Source organism: Leuciscus leuciscus (genome assembly GCF_965113295.1).
Source record: "Leuciscus leuciscus genome assembly, chromosome: 11".
Classification (NCBI taxonomy): domain Eukaryota; kingdom Metazoa; phylum Chordata; class Actinopteri; order Cypriniformes; family Leuciscidae; genus Leuciscus; species Leuciscus leuciscus.
In genome coordinates this window covers 1127651-1146489 of record NC_138735.1, presented here as the reverse complement: position 1 = coordinate 1146489, position 18839 = coordinate 1127651, and the positions used below count along the sequence as shown (strand labels likewise).

Genomic DNA, 18839 nt, shown 5'->3' with positions numbered 1-18839 from the left:
TCAGTGCAGGAGGATTGAAGCCGTGTCACGCGTGTGCTTCAGTGCAGGAGGATTGAGGCATGTCACGCGTGTGCTTCAGTGCAAGAGGATTGAGGCCGAGTCACGCGTGTGCTTCAGGCAGTGAGTGGGAGCAGCGCTTCATTCAGATTGGCAGACATGCAGTGCTTTATTAAGTGTGTGGGCGACATTAACAAGCAAACCAGGCTTGTATATTTCTGTGCTTTTCTGCCAGTTTCAATAGTCCACTGAGGCTGGATGTTCATTTGACATGCAATTATTTAATCTCGACTGGATGTAAGGATTGAACTCAGATGTAGATCAAATATAAAATCCATTTTCTCTCATTTAAGCAGGCAAACAATGCTAATGGTAATTGATTACAGATGTAAAGCTGCCCACATCTGAGGCACATCTGAGGCATGTAATGTGTAAGAAACTACAGTGTGAGGGTTCTGTGGAGGATACTAAACTGCCACAGTCTCAAATAAAATAAATGTTTTTTTTCTGTCAAATGAACAGGATGTTTTGACATGCAAACACTTGGCTGTTGTAGAAGTTGAAATTGATGGGAATGTCAGATTCCTCATGCTGGCTCTCTCTCCATCGCGCCGCAGATCTGTAAACACTGCGGTGGAAGCAGGGCTTCACACACACTCATTTAGAGAACAGACTTCTCTACTTACTCTTTTTCTTACAATCCTTTACAATCAAATTTGAGGCTTTATAAATTAAATATAATATCATACGGGCGGGTTGAGCAACTCTATGGTGACATAATACAAGTTCAAACAATATTGGTTTTGACCAAAATCTCATTTATAAAATGATAAACCTCACATTTCAGCATTTAAACCATTTTGTTAAGAAACGGGATTAGTCAAAATTTTAAATCATTATATTTTTAGATTCATTTAAAACATGTTATTATCTTATTATGTTTAGATTTTAAGAATCCACGTTAGCTTCTTTTCAATCCATCGGGTGAATGAAAATGCAATTTCACTCTCTGAGAAATTCTGGAAAATCAGAAACTCAGCCGCGCTTTTTAGAAATGCAACGGCTTTGCCAAATACACCATTAAAAACACCACAAATTAAACATTGTCATAATTGAATGTCTGCAAATGATGCAACAGCACCTGTAAAAACATTCAACACTCACATTTATTTAATTAAATCATCACCTCTTGAAGTTTAATAACCCCATTAAGCCATATCGCGATCCTGTCCCCAAATTTAAAACCTCTTGAAATAATAATTAAGACTACTCTTATATAATTTAAGATTTATATGGCCTTAAATTTGATACAGCTGAATGTAGGACTTTTAAATGACCCTGTTACTTTAAGGAACCACTGCAAAGGGATTGTCAGATTTTTGACACTGCTAATTATGAAGGACTCAGTCAACATGTGCTGAGAATATTTGTTTGGATTAAAAAAATGGTATTGAACTGCATTTGAATACATGTGACACATATTTAACAATAGCAGCTTTTGTTAAGCAGGATAAAAGAGGAAGAGCAGCAGAAGCGACTCACTGGAACGCCTTGTGGTCCATCTGCGCCTGGCAGCCCGATGTCTCCTTTCTCTCCCTGAGGAACACACAGCAGATTTGTTGATCAACAATTAATTTTTCAGATCTGAAACACTTTAACTGCGGTGCTCAGAATCACTTTAAAGATGAAAAACTTGCTTAAAGGGACAATGTGTAGCTTTTTAGGTATTTTATTATCTAAAATCTATATTTTTATTCATAAATATGCCCTCAATGGTGTACAAATACCTATGCCAATGTTCAGACTAATCCTCGTAAACGAAGAATTTATTATCTTTATATACATGGGACGGGTAAGTCCACGGAGGCTTCCATGTAGTTCCGCCATCTTGAAAAACTATAATAGCAGAGAGGGACAAAAAGTACTAGGCCAACGCGTTTCCACAACGCGTTTCGTTCAGAGCCAGCGTCACGTGACTGAAGTCAGCAGAAGCAGAGGAGCAGAGCAGTGAGAGGCGCTTGTCACTGCCGCGGCAAGTTTAAAAGGATGCACTGCACGGTTATTTATACACCGTTCATTCATACATACATATGAGTCACAGGATAAGGAGTCCTCGTCGTCGAAAAAGTCCAAAATAGATCGTAAAAGGAAACGTGACCGGAGATTACAAAAACAAGGGTTACTGTCAGGATAGCTAATGCAGGAGAAAGCTTTCAAAAGAGACCCTGAAGTTGCCTGCTTTCTTCTCGACAGGTAAGTCAATGTTACAGTCTTAATTACAAGCTTTTTTTTTCATTGCTTGGTTGTGTACTTTATTATATAGACAGTCGAACATTTATAGTTAAAAGTTAAACAGGCTCTTTGATGAATAGCAGCTATTGAGTAAAGTAACGTTAGAGAAGGCTCTGATGATGATGATATCTAACAATGCACATACTTCAAAAAATAAGTAAAGAAGGCATTACTACTAATTACCATAGTTAATGTTTTTGACAGTCAGTAGTTCATACTGTAACATTCTTTTTTTCGTTGTTTCAAGTTTCAGTTTGTTTTAAATAACAAACATGTTCACCCGAAGAAAAACTCGAAGTGCTATTATAAGACATCCTGTCATAGCTTTTAGGTACATAACGGCTACCGTAGATGCAACGCGCATTTGAAAAAGTGAGACGCTGGAGAGCATTATTCGTTTGAATGCAAAATACAATTTCACCACTAGATGGGAGAAATTCCTACACAATGTCCCTTTAAAACCACTCTCAGAAAAAAGTTTATGCTCCATGAAGGGTTTGAAGTTAAACGAGAAGCGGATTCAGACTTGAATAGAGTATATTACTTTATATTAAAGTGGCTTTGTGTTTGTTTTCTTGCAGAGTTCCAGATCTCACTGGACACATAAAACAGAGCATTTTATAGCAAAACAAGCCAGCAGTGCTGTAATTGAAAAGATGTATTCTCCATAGCATCTTATGTCTGTCTTTTCTGTTTTCTGAGTGTTTAGTTCTAATAGGATACACTACTAAGATGCATAAATGCAAAACACATCAGATATATGTATTTGAGAAGCAAAGACAATAATAAAATATATCTTAAGTTTAGGACATGTGTCGGACATGATGCTATGATGCTATGGCAAAGCTCTGTGTGATAGTGTCCTGAAGCATGTGTGAAATCAGTCCGATCAGTCCTAGGCGGGTTACGTCATGACCAGGCAGCTATATATATATATATGTAACAAGACAGGAGAGTAATGGCATAATAATCGTGTGTTCCTCCCTGCCCTCGCTACATTACAAGTGGGGATACACATGATTTATGTATTGTTGGTTTGCGAGTGGAGAACGCACGTCAGCTCTAGTAAAGGGGGCTGACAGTGTTCATTCATGAAATGTCCTAACGTGTAAAGAAGAGCATGTACTATCGGGAGTTTTAGATCTGCTCCTGTTGGCTCTCTTCTCAAGGGAAGTGTCTATGATCTCGCGTAGATTACGGGTCTGGAATATATTTATAATGCGGAGGGAACTGAGCCGACGGGAGATTCCCTTTCTCTCTTGTTCCTATGATCACGTGCAAACTAATTATGTGTGTTTTCAAGACATGATTTTATGATTCTTTTTGTATTTGAGACTATTCTAAAACGAACATTCAGCCTGTCATTCAGACCGTGTGTACGGTTCTGGTTTCTTGGCTGCATTTCATTTTAAGAAATTAAATGAAATATGTGTCTGGCTTCCAGAAGTTAGATGCCTGTATGAAAATACTATATTCAGCTTTTCATCCAGACCGAGTTTTTTTGTCTGGTTGATCTTTGGATGCATTTAATTAAAATGTAATTAAATGGTAATATTCCAGGGTAATGGATAACACCTCATCAAGTGCCTGGTTGGTCCAGTGCTGTAATATCTGTAATTCTCCGCAGTGTTATCCCCTCCGCTCTAAAGTGTTTGGTGATGGCCTAGCTGTTTAACACACACTTTTGGGTGGTGTTTTCGGGGAGAAACCCATTGGTGTTTCCTCCGTGTTGCGCTGGATCAGGAGGAGAATGGCAGCTTTGTAAGCCTTATAATAGGGGTCTCCCTACAAGAGGTGTGTGATGTGACGGGCTGGTCCTCTCTACACACAGGTTTTACAAGCTAGATTTGGGCTTCACCCCTGGGTCCCATGTGCTTCTGTCTTAACTGTCCTCGTCTGATTTCACACAAGACAAGAAGTTTGTTCAACACAAGACTGTTGAACTGGATGCCTGGAGACTGGCATCCAGTTCAACAGTCATTGGCCTTAAGTAAAGAACAAATGTTTGCCCTCCATGAATGCTGCAAGTACACTCACTAACACTTCAGCATTGTGAAGCGGTTTGAAAGGCCGGGAGAAAGAGAAACGAAGAGCTTGGCCTTCCAGTATACATAAAAACATCTAAGCAAGCAAACCTTTCATTAGAAGAGCAGAGAGACTGTAAGAGAAAACATAAATGTGCACTGCGGTGACCTGGAGCTGGACCCAATAACTACTTTAACTCTGGCCTGACATCTGTAGATGTGTTTGGCTACATAAAACATGTTCTATGGTGAGCAAACATTCAAAGTGTCCAGATTGTGGAGAAGATGTCTCAGACATAACACTACACAGTCCATCCCACTAATGTAAGTCCAGCGTTAACTGGTATGAGCCTTTCTGATATTGAGGTATCATTCATTTTAAACACATTGGAAAAACATGCATGTGCAAAATGATATTCCATTCCTTCTTTCTGCAGTAATTGACGCTGAAAGTGTGTTCAGTTTTATCTGAAATGTGAATGGTTGTATCAAGGCAGATCAGAGATAATGGGCCCTATTATAACGATCTGAAACGCAAGTATCAAACGCGAAACGCAAGTAACTTTGTGGGCGGGTCTCGGGCGCTGTTGCTATTATACCGGCAGGATAAATGACTCTAAAATGTGTTGGTCTGAAGTAGCTTCATTACTCATAGGTGTGGTTTGGGCGTAACGTGAAATAAACCAATCAGAGCGACATCTCACATTCCCTTTAAGAGCAGGCGCGCTTGTTCAATGGCGGTTTGCTATTATAACGGCGGATTCGCCAGACGCACGCCAGGAGCGGTTCACAGCCGAGGAGACCGACGTTCTCATCAGGGCCGTAAAACACAGAGAAGTGACATTGGGGATGGAGAAACACACCCAAATTAGCTTCAGTTAAACAGGCGTATGATAATTTGGGTAAATGTGTAAGCTAGATTTATACCTATTTTTCACATCTTCATGGACACAACAATGATTTCCCTCGTGTGGTAATATTTTTCCTTGTAATAATGTATGATTTGCAAAAATTAAAACTGCTACTTCTGTGTAGATGAGAGAAGCAAAGTGTATGTGCGTTGTGCACACGCTACATTATGGCCAAGCATGCGCCCTTAAAATAGCATCTGAATAACGCACCACTGACTTTAGACTAGGTTTCTCCTGGTCAGTGGCGGAATTGTTTTCTGAAACTGCAAAATAGCACCAGGGAACGTTTGTGTCGGAACACGCCTCCTCTTTCGACGTGCGTCTGTGGAGGGAAAAATCCGCTGTGTGTCGGGTGCAAAATAGGAATGATACATGCGTCGCTGTACAGAGTCTATTGCGCTGGGTGCGAGATAGGACCCATAGACTCTGTTGTGCAATGAATCCTCCGCCATGGTCGTGTCAGTCATTTCGTCACTTACTCTCGTCATGTGATCAGTGAACCCTGATTCTCCTGCATTATGACTCTGATGAGCTGGATGGAACTGAAGTGACTGTTATCCAACTAAATTAAACTTTTTTTATGTTTTCTAAAAACAGCAAATCAACATGTAAACGCAGCGGTGGCATATTCTATCCCGACTTCACCCTCACACTCTGTCATGGCAATATGACGAGACAGCTTTTCATCTCAACGAGAAATCACGTCACACTTTAATCTCGCAATATTAAGACGAGAAGTTGACCATATTTTAATTAGTCGGTTAATCAAAATCAATCGTGTGCCAATGCGCTGTGGCAAGCTTTATGCAGGCATTTGAGCACTTAATTATATTGTAAAGGCTCATAATCATGGTTTAGTATTTCTCTGTAATGTAGAACAATGTTAGTAATGTAACATATAATATTCTTTCTCAGCCGTGAAACTCAAGCCGTTTTACGACGCCACCCTCAACTATATATATATATAAGTGATTAAATTAATATCATAAACGTACGACTAGAAAAATCTTTAGTCTGTGGCATATTATTTATTAGTTTTTATTAATCAATAATAAAAATATATTGTATTATAAAACAATTTAACTTGATCAACTTAACTTGCTTGACTTAAAATTATTTCAAAAATACATAAAATCAAGAAATCATATTTAATTTTAAAATGAAAATTAATTATTGCTTCTGTTTGTTTCCCAGTGTAACTTATCTTGGAGGCTTTGACAGTCGTGCTGGACTGTGAGTGAAGAACCGTTGAGAATCACGTGTCGCCGCGACTGCAGAATTACAGACGTCCGCGTCTCAGTGTCGGTTTGATATAATTGTCCACGTTCTCACAGCGTTTCTGGACTAAATCGATTCAGACATATAATTTCAGGTGTGTGATGTGCCAGAAACATAAAAGAAGTTGGCTACTTCAAAACCGTGTTGTTTCAAAACATCACTTATATCCCAGTAAATCTATGGTGTGGATGTGTGGTGACACTGGTGGCAAAAACACTGTTGGTCCCACATGTCAGCACAAAGTTGTAAAATCAGTTCAGTACAAAATATGGACAAACTATCCGACTCAGATGCAGAACAGTCCACAGTCAGTGGAGTTTAGCACATGCTGGTTTAGATCTGAATATCACTGATAAGTCATTATACGTCTGTATTTTCATCAGCATTTGTTATTTACAGAATGTGTGAAAGTGCACATCTCTGATTCTGACATCGACATAAAGAAGACTAAACATTTCTGTGTGTTTATAAAGCACTATTGTGGTATGACACATACACTCGTTTATGTCTTCTCTTCACCAGTCTGACCAGTAAAGTGAATACACAGCTCAAACAATATATATAGTGTCCAAAAAGTGTCAAGATTGTTTTGTCATGCAGGAAAACGACGTGGAGCGGCTTTGCATTTGCGGCTTTACATATAAACTGTGAACACAAAATGTTTTTATTCGCGTCTGTCATTATGGAGGAAGATCTATAGAAGACTAATTTAAATTTAAAGAGTAAACCTTTAGTGTGCTTTGGTAAGCTGCAGTAACAGTCTGTGGAAAACACCACTAACTCCTGTATAATCCTATTTAAACTGAGTGGAAAAGTGTACGAGAACATGTTCGGCGCTGAAGCTCTTGAGCTCAGGCAATTATACATATGATCTTCAAACACCTACATGTAGACACACACACACACACACACACACACACACACAGAGCCGGCTCTCCCTATAAGCGAACTAAGCGGCTGCTTAGGGCCCCGCCGCCACTAGGGGGCCCCCTAACTACAGATGGTACTCGCCGGTGTCGCCGCATTTTAACAGTCAACCAACCGTGTAAAATCGTTGTCTTCCCTGGACTTGGAAATTTGACCGCAAAAATTAAACGAGTCTATCCAACGGGTGCAGAAAAAAGGAGAAAAAAAAATCACATTATAGTAGAGCTACTACTCTAACGAAATCCAAATTTTAAGCAGTTTTTACTGTAGAATTCTTTTTGTATACATTTTTGAACTTGGCACATTACACAATGCACAAAGAGCGGCCTATTGCGTTTTCTGTACAATTCGCGGCGCTGTTTCTTGGCAACCAGAGGGTGCGTTAAAGTGGACATTATCCCATTAAAGTAGAGGTAGCCTACTCAAACGAAATCCACATTTTAAGCAGTTTTTACTGTAGAATTATTTTTGTATGAACTACATGTAACGTGCAACAATGACTGTAAAATGTAAAAAGTGTTACCTAGAGCTTTTATTAGATTTATGTATATATTTTATTACTAAACATTTTATATACACATTTGGCTAATGATTGTTCGCTGAAGTAGTGTTTTTGTAGTTGGAATATATAAAAAATAAATACCAACTCAAACTAAAATCTTTTGCAGAATTGTTTATCTCTTTGATAGATCAATATAGAAGAATATGTTTAAATCACTTTAGAAGGAAGCAAAGAAATTACTGGTCCAACTTCTCCCTCTTTTTAAAGTATGGAACAGGGAAAAGAAGTTCAAAGATAGAGACTCCAGCATCACCTGTAGTAGGCCCATGCAACAACTTTATTGAAGATTTTTAATACTAAAGGTTTTAAGCTGTCTAGTGGACAAAAAACAGTTAGTGCTGTTTTAAAATTTACAAAGCATTCAGACAGTAATAAAGTAGATGTAGAAATTTGGCAAATCTGTAATCTTTACTTTTACTGTTTCAGTGAGTGTACTTTAATAAGCAGTAAAATAATTGTGGGCAATCATGTTAAAAGAGGTACAGATGAAATGTGTAAGGGTTAGATTGTATACAGTTGCTGGTTTGCGGTGGCAATACTCCATTATTCACTGCAAGGCAGGGCCCCAAAATTATCCTGCTTAGGGCCCCCAGATTTACAGAGCCGGCCCTGCACACACACACACTACAGTACGAGACTATACACTGTGCTCTTACTGTAAATCAGTCCCACACAGCTGTACACACACACACACACACACACACACACACACACGCACGCACACACACACACACACACACACACACACACACACACACACTACAGTACGAGACTATACACTGTGCTCTTACTGTAAATCAGTCCCACACAGCTGTACACACACACACACACACACACACACACACGCACACACACACACACACACACACACTACAGTACGAGACTATACACGGTGCTCTGTAAATCAGTCCCACACAGCTGTACACACACACACACACACACACACACACACGCACACACACACACACACACACTACAGTACGAGACTATACACGGTGCTCTGTAAATCAGTCCCACACAGCTGTACACACACACACACACACACACACACACACACGCACACACACACACACACACACTACAGTACGAGACTATACACGGTGCTCTGTAAATCAGTCCCACACAGCTGTACACACACATGGTTTATGGTATTTACTTGGTATTTTAACGTGACATGTTATAACAAGAATATCTATGGCTAGAGCTATGTTGTCGCTCTCTCTTTTCCTCGTGATTATTTTCTTTTTTCCCGTTGCAATCCGCTGTAAAAGTATGAAAAAGGACGACATATTCTGCACGTTTGAGGTCTGTTTTGCCGAATTTAATTTACGATATATTCAATGAATAATTCACTGGAATGCACGAATAATCTCTCGTTATTCTCCTCAAATCCTCACGTCTCTTTCCAGGTTTGTTTTCACAGGTAAATGCAATTTATAATCTGACAAAATCACGGAAATCACGTTGAAATAGTATCACGTAATGCTGAAGTTAATGAACATTTTTGATTAAGGCAACATAAGTCACATAATACAGATATATATACAGTACATTACCCGTCCGTTATTGCTGTGGAAAGACTCGTGCTTTTGGGGTTATTTGGTCTGTTGAAATGCCTTGTTGATGCTGTTACACTTTTACATTTCCTTTTAATGTTGGATGGTTGAAGGGTGAGTAGATTAATGTCATCTCATTGTGACACTTTAACGTATTGTGTTCATAGAGCGAGTCTTTCACTGATTGTTTACAGCTTAACGGAAGTTACACTCATAATTCACGCAAAGCGTCATGAGGCGCAGGAATAATGTGGATATTGTAGCAATAGATGCTAGAGCAGTTGACTAACCAATCTATCTATCTATCTATCTATCTATCTATCTATCTATCTATTTTCTGTCTAAACAACTGTTTGCATTTTTACTTCTTCTTTTCAAAAAGGTGTTTAGATCTGTCTGGGAAATGTTATTTCTGGTAAAACAAGACAAGTACTGATAAAGAGAATTCATGTTTGCTGTGACAAAAGTCCTTCAGAATAAAGCCTGTGTGTGTGAGGAATGTGGAAGTTAAAAACAGCACATAAACACATGAGTTTGTTTACGTGTGTGTGCGTGTGTGTGTGTGTGTGTGTGTGTGTGTGTGTGTGTGTGTGTGTGCGTGTGTGTGTGCGTGTGTGTGTACCTGTTTTCCTATCCCGGTGGGGACTTCAACCTGAATGCACACAGACTCATGGGGACTCATGTCTCAGTGGGGACCTATATAGAAGTCCCCATGGGTACACAAGCTTATAAATCATACAGAATGAGTTTTTTTGGAAATGTAAAAATGCAGAAAGTTTTCTGTGATGGGTAGGTTTACGGGTAGGGTTAGTGTGTGTGTGTGTGTGTGTGTGTGTGTGTGTGTGTGTGTGTGTGTGTGTGTGTGTGTGTGTGTGTGTGTGTGTGTGTGTGTGTGTGTGTGTGTGTGTACGTGTGGGGCGTGTGTGTGTGTGTCTGATTCTGAGACGCTCCTAAACTCAGACCTCAGCTCTAGAGCCACAGGCCACATGAAGCCGCGAGCACTGGTGATCTGGACCCTCGCAGGGACCGAACGCTTTATGTGCAGCTGTGGGGAGTTTGTGGTCTTTTAATAGCCATGAAATCCACTATAGGGAGGCTTTTGACCCAGTTTGGTGATATCTTGGGACTTTTTTTTATTCTGCTAAAGTTAGGAGCTAGTTTTAAAGAGTTACACCCGCAGCATGATTGTTAAAACTCAAAAAAGTGAGAAGTCCTTTGTTTGCAGGCCTAGAGTGTTAAACTTCACAGCAGCGAACAGTAAACCGACCCAGAACGACGGCATCTGATGCTGACTGTACATGAAACACATTTGCACGTAAACTGATGTTTTCTTTGAATGGTCCAATAAACAGCGATTTGCATATTTCTAAGAAATAATGAGGAAAGGAGTAACAGAAGTAGAGGAGGGTGAAGGGAGAAATGAAGGGGGAATGTAAAATAGTTAGAATATATATTTTTAATGTTCCTAAGGCAAATTGAGAGATGAAATAATTAGAGGCAAACTTAATAAATGCATAATTATGACAAAAATATATTGCAAGAACATTTAGCTAACATTTCCATTAAATTATGAAAACATTATTTCTGAATATTCCCTGAACGTTCAAAATATCATTTAAAAATGTTTTTTTTCTTGGTTATATGAACATTAAGGGAACTTTCCACTTTATAATTTTGCAAAACATTATGGGAATGTTACTTTTGAATGTTCTCTGAAAGTCCTGAAACAAGCTGGAACATTTAAAAAACTTTAGATGAACGTCAAACTAAAATGTTTAATAAACAAATAAAAAAAACATGAAAGTTGGATTAATAATGTTTTTGTTCTAATGTTTTAAAGCAATTCATTCATCACAGTTTCTACTACCAGTGTCTCTGAGGAAGGTTTGACGGTTGTTCTGTTTTCTGACTACAAAATAATTGTTGCTTTTGGATGGACAGAAATTCTGAGTCTACACATATTTAAAAAAAAAAAAAAAAATTCTGGTATTTTCTCTATAACCATTAATAATTTGAAAGAGTTTTTTTTATTTATTTTTTTTCTACATTTGCTTATTGTTCATTACCCACATCCATGTTGTAATTACAAAAAAATACATATAAAACATATAAAATATTTGGCAACTTGCCCTAATAAAAATATATCCAAACATGAAAATATATTTTTGCATAAAAGCAGTTATTATACTGTTATTATGTTGCTTAAATCAGAATCAGAATCAGAATCAGAATGAGCTTTATTCGCCAAGTGTGCACAAACACACAAGGAATTTTTTGTGGTTTTTACAGGAGCTCTTGGTACATACATACATATATGACATTAGAACAGGCATTTAAATGAGAACATAAATAAATAGAATAAACAATAATAATAGTTCTAGTATACATCTGAAACAGAAGACTTATGTACAGATTTGTGCATTGTGTGTACAGCTCTATAAATAAAATTTGTATATGTATTTACACAAAAAAAACCTCTTGCTTCTCTCTCAAGTACTGAATGAGTTATACAGCAGGTGTTAATGGCTGTTTTAGCTGTTTAAGCTGGAGATAGCATGGGGGAAAAAACTGTTTTTGTGCCTAGATGTTCTAGTGCGCAGAGATCTGTAACGTCTGCCTGACGGCAGAAGTGCAAACAGGTTTTGGCCGGGGTGGGAGGGGTCTGTGATGATGTTCCCTGCCCGTTTCTTCACTCTGGCATTGTACAAGTCCTGAAGGTTGGGGAGGTGTACACCAATGATCCTTTCAGCTGTCCTAACAGTCCGTTGTAGTCTTCTTATATCTGATTTGCTGGCTGACCCAAACCAGACAGTTATAGAAGTGCACAGAACCGACTCAATAACAGCTGAGTAAAACTGAGTCATCTGCGCTTGTGGTAGGTTGAACTTTTTCAGTTGACGAAGGAAGTACAACCTCTGTTGGGCCTTTTTGACAATGGAGTCAATGTGATTGTCCCACTTCAGGTCCTGAGAGATGGTAGTGCCCAGGAACCTGAATGACTCCACTGCTGTCACAGTGCTGTCCATGATGGTGAGAGGGGGGAGTGCAGGGGGGTTTCTCCTAAAGTCCACTATCATCTCCACAGTTTTGAGCGTGTTCAGCTCCAGGTTGTTATGACTGCACCAGACAGCCAGCTGTTCAACCTCTTGTCTGTAAGCAGACTCGTCACCGTCCTGGATGAGGCCAATGACTGTGGTGTCGTCTGCAAACTTCAGGAGCTTGACGGAGGAGTCTTTGGAGGTGCAGTCATTTGTGTAGAGAGAGAAAAGCAGTGGGGAGAGAACGCACCCCTGGGGGGCACCAGTGCTGATGGTAAGGGTCCGAGATGTGACTTTTCCCAGCCTCACTAGCTGCTGCCGGTCTGTCAGGAAGCTGATGATCCACTGACAGATGGAGGAGGGCACCGAGAGCTGGGTTAGTTTATTCAGGAGGGTATACGGGACGATGGTGTTGAAAGCGGAGCTGAAGTCCACAAACAGGATCCTTGCATAAGTCCCTGGTTTGTCCAGATGTTGGAGGATGTAGTGCAGTCCCATGTTGACTGCATCATCCACAGACCTGTTTGCTCGATAAGCAAACTGCAGGGGGTCCAGCAAGGGTCCAGTGAGGTCCTTCAGGTAGGCCAGCACCAGTCTCTCAAATGACTTCATGACCACAGATGTCAAAGCAACAGGTCTGTAATCGTTAAGTCCAGAGATTTTAGGTTTCTTGGGTACCGGGATAATGGTGGAGTGTTTGAAGCAGGAGGGGACTTCACACAGCTCCAGTGATCTGTTGAAAATCAGTGTGAAGATGGATGACAGCTGGACAGCGCAGGCTTTTAGACAGGCTGGTGAGACACCGTCTGGGCCTTTGGCTTTCCTTATCTTCTGTTTCCTGAAGACTCTGCATACATCCCCCTCACTGATCTGAGGTGCAGGCTGAGAAGCAGTAGGGGGGAGGGAGGGGGGTGTTGATGGTTGTGTGTAGAGACGGTCAGAGCGGGTGTGGGGTGTGAGAGCAGGCTTTTCAAATCTACTGTAAAATACATTGAGATCGTCGGCCAGTCGTTGATTCTCAACAGTGTTGGGGGATGGTGTCTTGTAGCTGGTGATGGCTTTCAGGCCTTTCCACACTGATGCAGGGTCGTTAGCTGAAAACTGGCTTTTCAGCTTTTCAGAGAAGCTCCTCTTAGCTTCTCTGATCTCCTTTGTCAGTGTGTATTTGGCCTGTTTGTACAAGGCTCTGTCCCCACTCCTGTAGGCATCCTCTTTGGCCTGACGAAGATGTTTTAGTTTTGCAGTGAACCATGGCTTATCGTTGTTATATGTTATAAAAGTCCTAGTGGGGACACACATGTCCTCACAGAAGCTGATGTAAGATGTCACAGTGTCAGTGAGCTCATCCAGATCAGTGGCTGCAGCCTCAAAAACACTCCAATCAGTGCAGTCAAAACAACCTTGTAAGACCTGCTCTGTTTCGCTGGTCCATCTCTTTACAGTTCTTACAACTGGCTTAGCAGATTTAAGTTTCTGCTTGTAGGCTGGGAGAAGATGAACCAAACAATGATCAGAGAGTCCCAAAGCTGCTCTGGGGACAGAGTGGTATGCGTCCTTTAAAGCAGTGTAGCAATGGTCCAGTATGTTAGTGTCCCTGGTGGGGCAGGTGATGTGCTGTCTGAATTTAGGCAGTTCACGGGTGAGATTAGCTTTATTAAAATCGCCGAGAATGATAGTGAAAGAGTCCGGGTAACTTTGCTCCGTGTGTATGATCTGATCAGCCAGCTGTTGCAATGCCGCGCTCACACACGCATCAGGGGGAATGTACACACTCACCAGAATAAATGAGGAAAACTCCCGCGGCGAATAAAAAGGCTTACAGTTAATGAAGAGAGCTTCCAAATTAGGGCAGCACATCTTCGTCAATACTGTCACATCTGAACACCAGCCTTCGTTGATATAAAAACATAATCCACCGCCTCTCGTTTTCCCAGTTAACTCGGCGACGCGATCCGCTCTGAACAGCTGGAAGCCCGTTAGATTTAGCGCACTGTCCGGTATGGAACCGTTCAGCCATGTTTCTGTGAAGCAAAGAGCAGCCGAGTTTGAAAAGTCCTTGTTTGTGCGGGTGAGGAGTAGTAGTTCGTCTGTTTTATTTGCTAGAGAGCGGAGATTTGACAAGTGAATGCTCGGCAGCGGAGTCCTGAATCCGCGCTGTCGAAACTTCACGAGCGCGCCCGCGCGTTTCCCTCGTTTGCGTCTTTTGAAGCGCTTGTACAGGATCGCAGCTCCGCCAACTAGGATGTCAAATAAAATGTCGGAATGCTCAAAAGTCGGCAAAATTTCGTTTGGTGTGTTGTTCCTGATGTCTAGGAGTTCGTTCCTAGTTAAACTGACGGGGAAAAGGTTACATAAAACAGGACAAACAAACAAAAACAGTAAAAGTACTGAGGAGCTCAAAACCGAAGCAGCCATCCGCGGCGCCATTTTGTTATTTGTTTGTAAATCTATTATAGTGTGGATTTATAGTGTTCACTTGTTCACCCAACAGTTATTCCAGAAATATTATGATGTTAGAATTTTGCTTTGAAAGATAAAATTAACAAACAAACTCTCCTTTTATCACAGTGACAGTATGGATGCGATGAATGCAAACTTGGAGAAAAATGTGGAGCCATTTCCAAATAATTTCCATAACGTTGGCATATATCAAAGATTTAAAGCTTCATCTGTCACTCTCTGTTGACTATGTAGACTTTAGAAGATGAAAATCTGCACAGAGAAAACAAGTGGCTTGAACCGTTCCCAAAGAAAACCGTGTAACTTGGCATCGTCCACCAGACTATTCCCAGGATAAGTGAACAGAACTAACATTTAGATTCATTTGTCAGCCCAGCGGAAAAATGGAAAATGTGTTGACAGATTCAAGTAGTTTTTAGCAGTGAATTCCTTCGTGAAGAGCTGACAGAGTCTCATTCACAGCCGTGACTGAACCAACACACGCATTACGTCATCACTACTGAACCTGTCCTTCATCTGAAGCCAGAGTCACATGACCCGGCTCGGAGTGACCCGGCTCAACCCTGGCTCGGAGTGACCCGGCTCGGAGTGACCCGGCTCAACCCTGGCTCGGAGTGACCCGGCTCGGAGTGACCCGGCTCGGAGTAACCCGGCTCAACCCTGGCTCGGAGTGACCCGGCTCGGAGTGACCCGGCTCAACCCTGGCTCGGAGTGACCCAGCTCGGAGTGACCCGGCTCAACCCTGGCTCGGAGTGACCCGGCTCAACCCTGGCTCGGAGTGACCCGGCTCGGAGTGACCTGGCTCGGAGTGACCCGGCTCGGAGTGACCTGGCTCGGAGTGACCCGGCTCGGAGTGACCCGGCTCAACCCTGGCTCGGAGTGACCCGGCTCGGAGTGACCCGGCATGGAGTGACCCGGCTCCAGTGTGAGTGTGGAGTCAGGCCGTGAAGGAAGATTAGCATGAACACATTTACATCTCAACACTTCTGTTTTTGAGTTGATGTTCAGATTAAACGAGCCGCTCAGAGCTCATCCATAAAGTGCATTATGCTTTTACTAATGTTAGCTTTCATGTAGTGTGTAACAAAGCCATTTGTGAATGTAAGACGTCTGCACGACTAAAATTATATTGAAGTATGTTGCATTCATGGTATTATATAATCCATATATAAAATTACATAATAAAATGATTAAATAATACAATTTAATTTAATCTTAAATACATTCCATCATATAGAGTTAAAGAGTATAAAAGCTGTGTTATATCTTCATCTGCGAGGTTTCTCTGAATAACTCTGTCATCTGGGTCTGTGTAAAAGGTGTTTACTGTGAGAACTGGTGAGAACGGCACCAGAAAGCCCTTATATGGAGATGTTTGGGCGTGTTTATGCAAATGACTAACCTCGTGCACACGGCCGCTCATTTACATTACTCAACATTCACTAACATCAGAGCGAGGTTAAGAAGAACAAAGTCATGTGTGTATGAACGTGTTGTGAAATTGGGCGTATTTTTTTCGTGAGAAGTTCTCCTGTGCGTATACAAATATATGAAATAATCCACACAAGTATTAGTGAATGAGACTCATTGTCATTCTAAACGAAAAAAGCGATTCTAAACTGTTGAAACGAGTCGTCAGCCATTCCAGTCTCACTTCCTGTTACATGTAACAGTGGAACTAATTTGCATAACGCCTGTCTATGGTCTTGATTGGCTGAGCAGCGTCTCTTAGCTCCGCCCTCAAACGCTCTAGTTTATCTGAGACTGGAAGAGTTTGGTTCGTGTTGCTCATGTCGAGAAGACGCTGTTTTCTGCTCTGCAAATACACTTTACATTCATTTCAAAAGGATGAGGACTCAAACTGGAACTGATACATAAAAACTCTGACGACATCAGTACTGTTCGTATCACTGTCTGTCAATCACTGAGGAAGATCCGGAGCTGATATTAAGATAATGGATTTCTGACATGCGCTGTCAGTGGTCGACCAGTCACAACAGACTGAGCCGTCTGACCAATCAGAGCAGAGCAGCACTCAGAGAGGTGGAGTTTAGAGAGACTGGATCTTCAAACTAACCGTTTCAGACACTGAGAGAAAAGAGCTGATGCTGCAGTGTGTGTTATGAGGAAATTAAAGTGTTCTTTTTTTACCTTGGATGTGTGTACACTTATTTTAGGAGACTCCAAAACAAGTTAGGAGCCTTTAAAATACACAACAGGGGCACTTTAATCATCTCTTTCACTCATTTTCTGAGATGTTGATCCACTGAAAGGCTGTTTCATTTAAAGGCATAAAGTATACGTCAATTCGTGGATCAGAGTCCAAGTACTATTATAGGTTTGGACCGTATATAGAGAGAATCAGTCATTCGTGCCAGTGTAGAGTTATTCCTGTGTCAGTCACACTGATTTATGTCTTTACTGATTAAAACTCAAATTAAAAACTCACTTCAGTGTCAATGACGGGGGAAACTTGCTGGTCATAAAGTTCCTTACTGCCCATGAAACTTTATTTGCATCACTAGAACTGTCAAAGTTAGAGCATTAATCTAATGTGATTAATTATTTAAAAAACCATTAGAGCATTTAACACTTACCAGGGGATCTGACCACTGGAGCAGCTCCGGCTCGAAGGCTTTATGTTTGTTTGCTTTTTGCACAAATGTTTCGTTTTGGTGGCGTAACAACTATTGTTTAATACTAGCAAGGCTCAGACTATTGTTCTTACATTTATTATTTAAATCGTGTCATGTTTCAATTTTACAGAAGTAATAATAGTTAGATTTTTATATTTCTATTTTATTTATTCATTCATTTTGTGTTTGATAAAGTTCAATTTTGTGTACTCTATTGTTTAAAGTTTTAGGGTTGTGATATTTTTATTGTTTTTGTCTCTTCTGCTCACCAAAAACCTGGAATATTATTCTATGTGAATATATAGTAAAGTGTAATTTATTCCTGTGATCAAAGCTGAATGTTCAGCATCATTACTCCAGTCTTCAGTGTCACATGATCCTTCACAAATCACTCTAATATGAGGATTTGATGCTCAAGAAACATTTATGATTATTATCAGTGTTGAAAACAGTTTTGCTGCTTCATATTTTAGAGGAAACTGTCATATATTTTATTTTTCATGATTCTCTGAAGAATAAAAATTTCAAAAGAACAGCATTTATGTAAAACAAAATCTTTTGCAACATTATAAATGCCTTTACTATTACTTTTGATCAATTTAATGCATCCTTGCTGAATAAAAATATGAATTTCTTTTACTTACTTCCTGGCCTCAAACTTTTGATTGATAGTGTTTATCATATGCATATGCTTTTATGAAATGATTAATGGTCTCTTTAAAAATTCCACAGCTTTGTAGACACACTTTATTTAGGTTTAGCGAATGTCTGAGCGGACCCGTGTGAAGAACATCTTTCACTTGCTCTCTCTGCAGTGGGAACTGGAAAGTCAAATACACATCTCCTGTTTCCTATACAAAATTATGATGATTACAAGCCGCTTTGTCCAATTTGCAGGAGAAAGTCATTCGTCTTGCTTAATCAAGATTGCATACTGAGAAAACACTGGTCTGAAGTTCATTTCTAAAGGAAAATTAGCCTGACTTGCTCATGTCAACAGTGATTGTTGTGTCTTGTAATTGTGTTCCTCTGAGCCACACATGACTGAGTCTCTTTAGTTCCTGTAAACCATTAGCCGGTGCAATGTTCCCTGAAACTATATCAAGGCAAATGCATCTTATTTATTATCCTGGTGGCATCAAGTAGAACCGCAAGACC

The 18839-nt window shown here is 40.4% G+C and overlaps 1 protein-coding gene across 1 annotated transcript in view; it reads right to left on the bottom strand.

Annotated features, from left to right (window-relative positions):
• LOC309509212 (uncharacterized protein) overlaps window positions 1–18839 on the bottom strand; it is an 82553-nt gene that overhangs the window by 43396 nt on the left and 20318 nt on the right. Inside the window, exon 10 of the mRNA XM_082183814.1 lies at window positions 1540–1593. Coding sequence (XP_082039940.1) covers window positions 1540–1593 — 54 coding nt within the window. The remainder of the gene's footprint in view (window positions 1–1539; window positions 1594–18839) is intronic.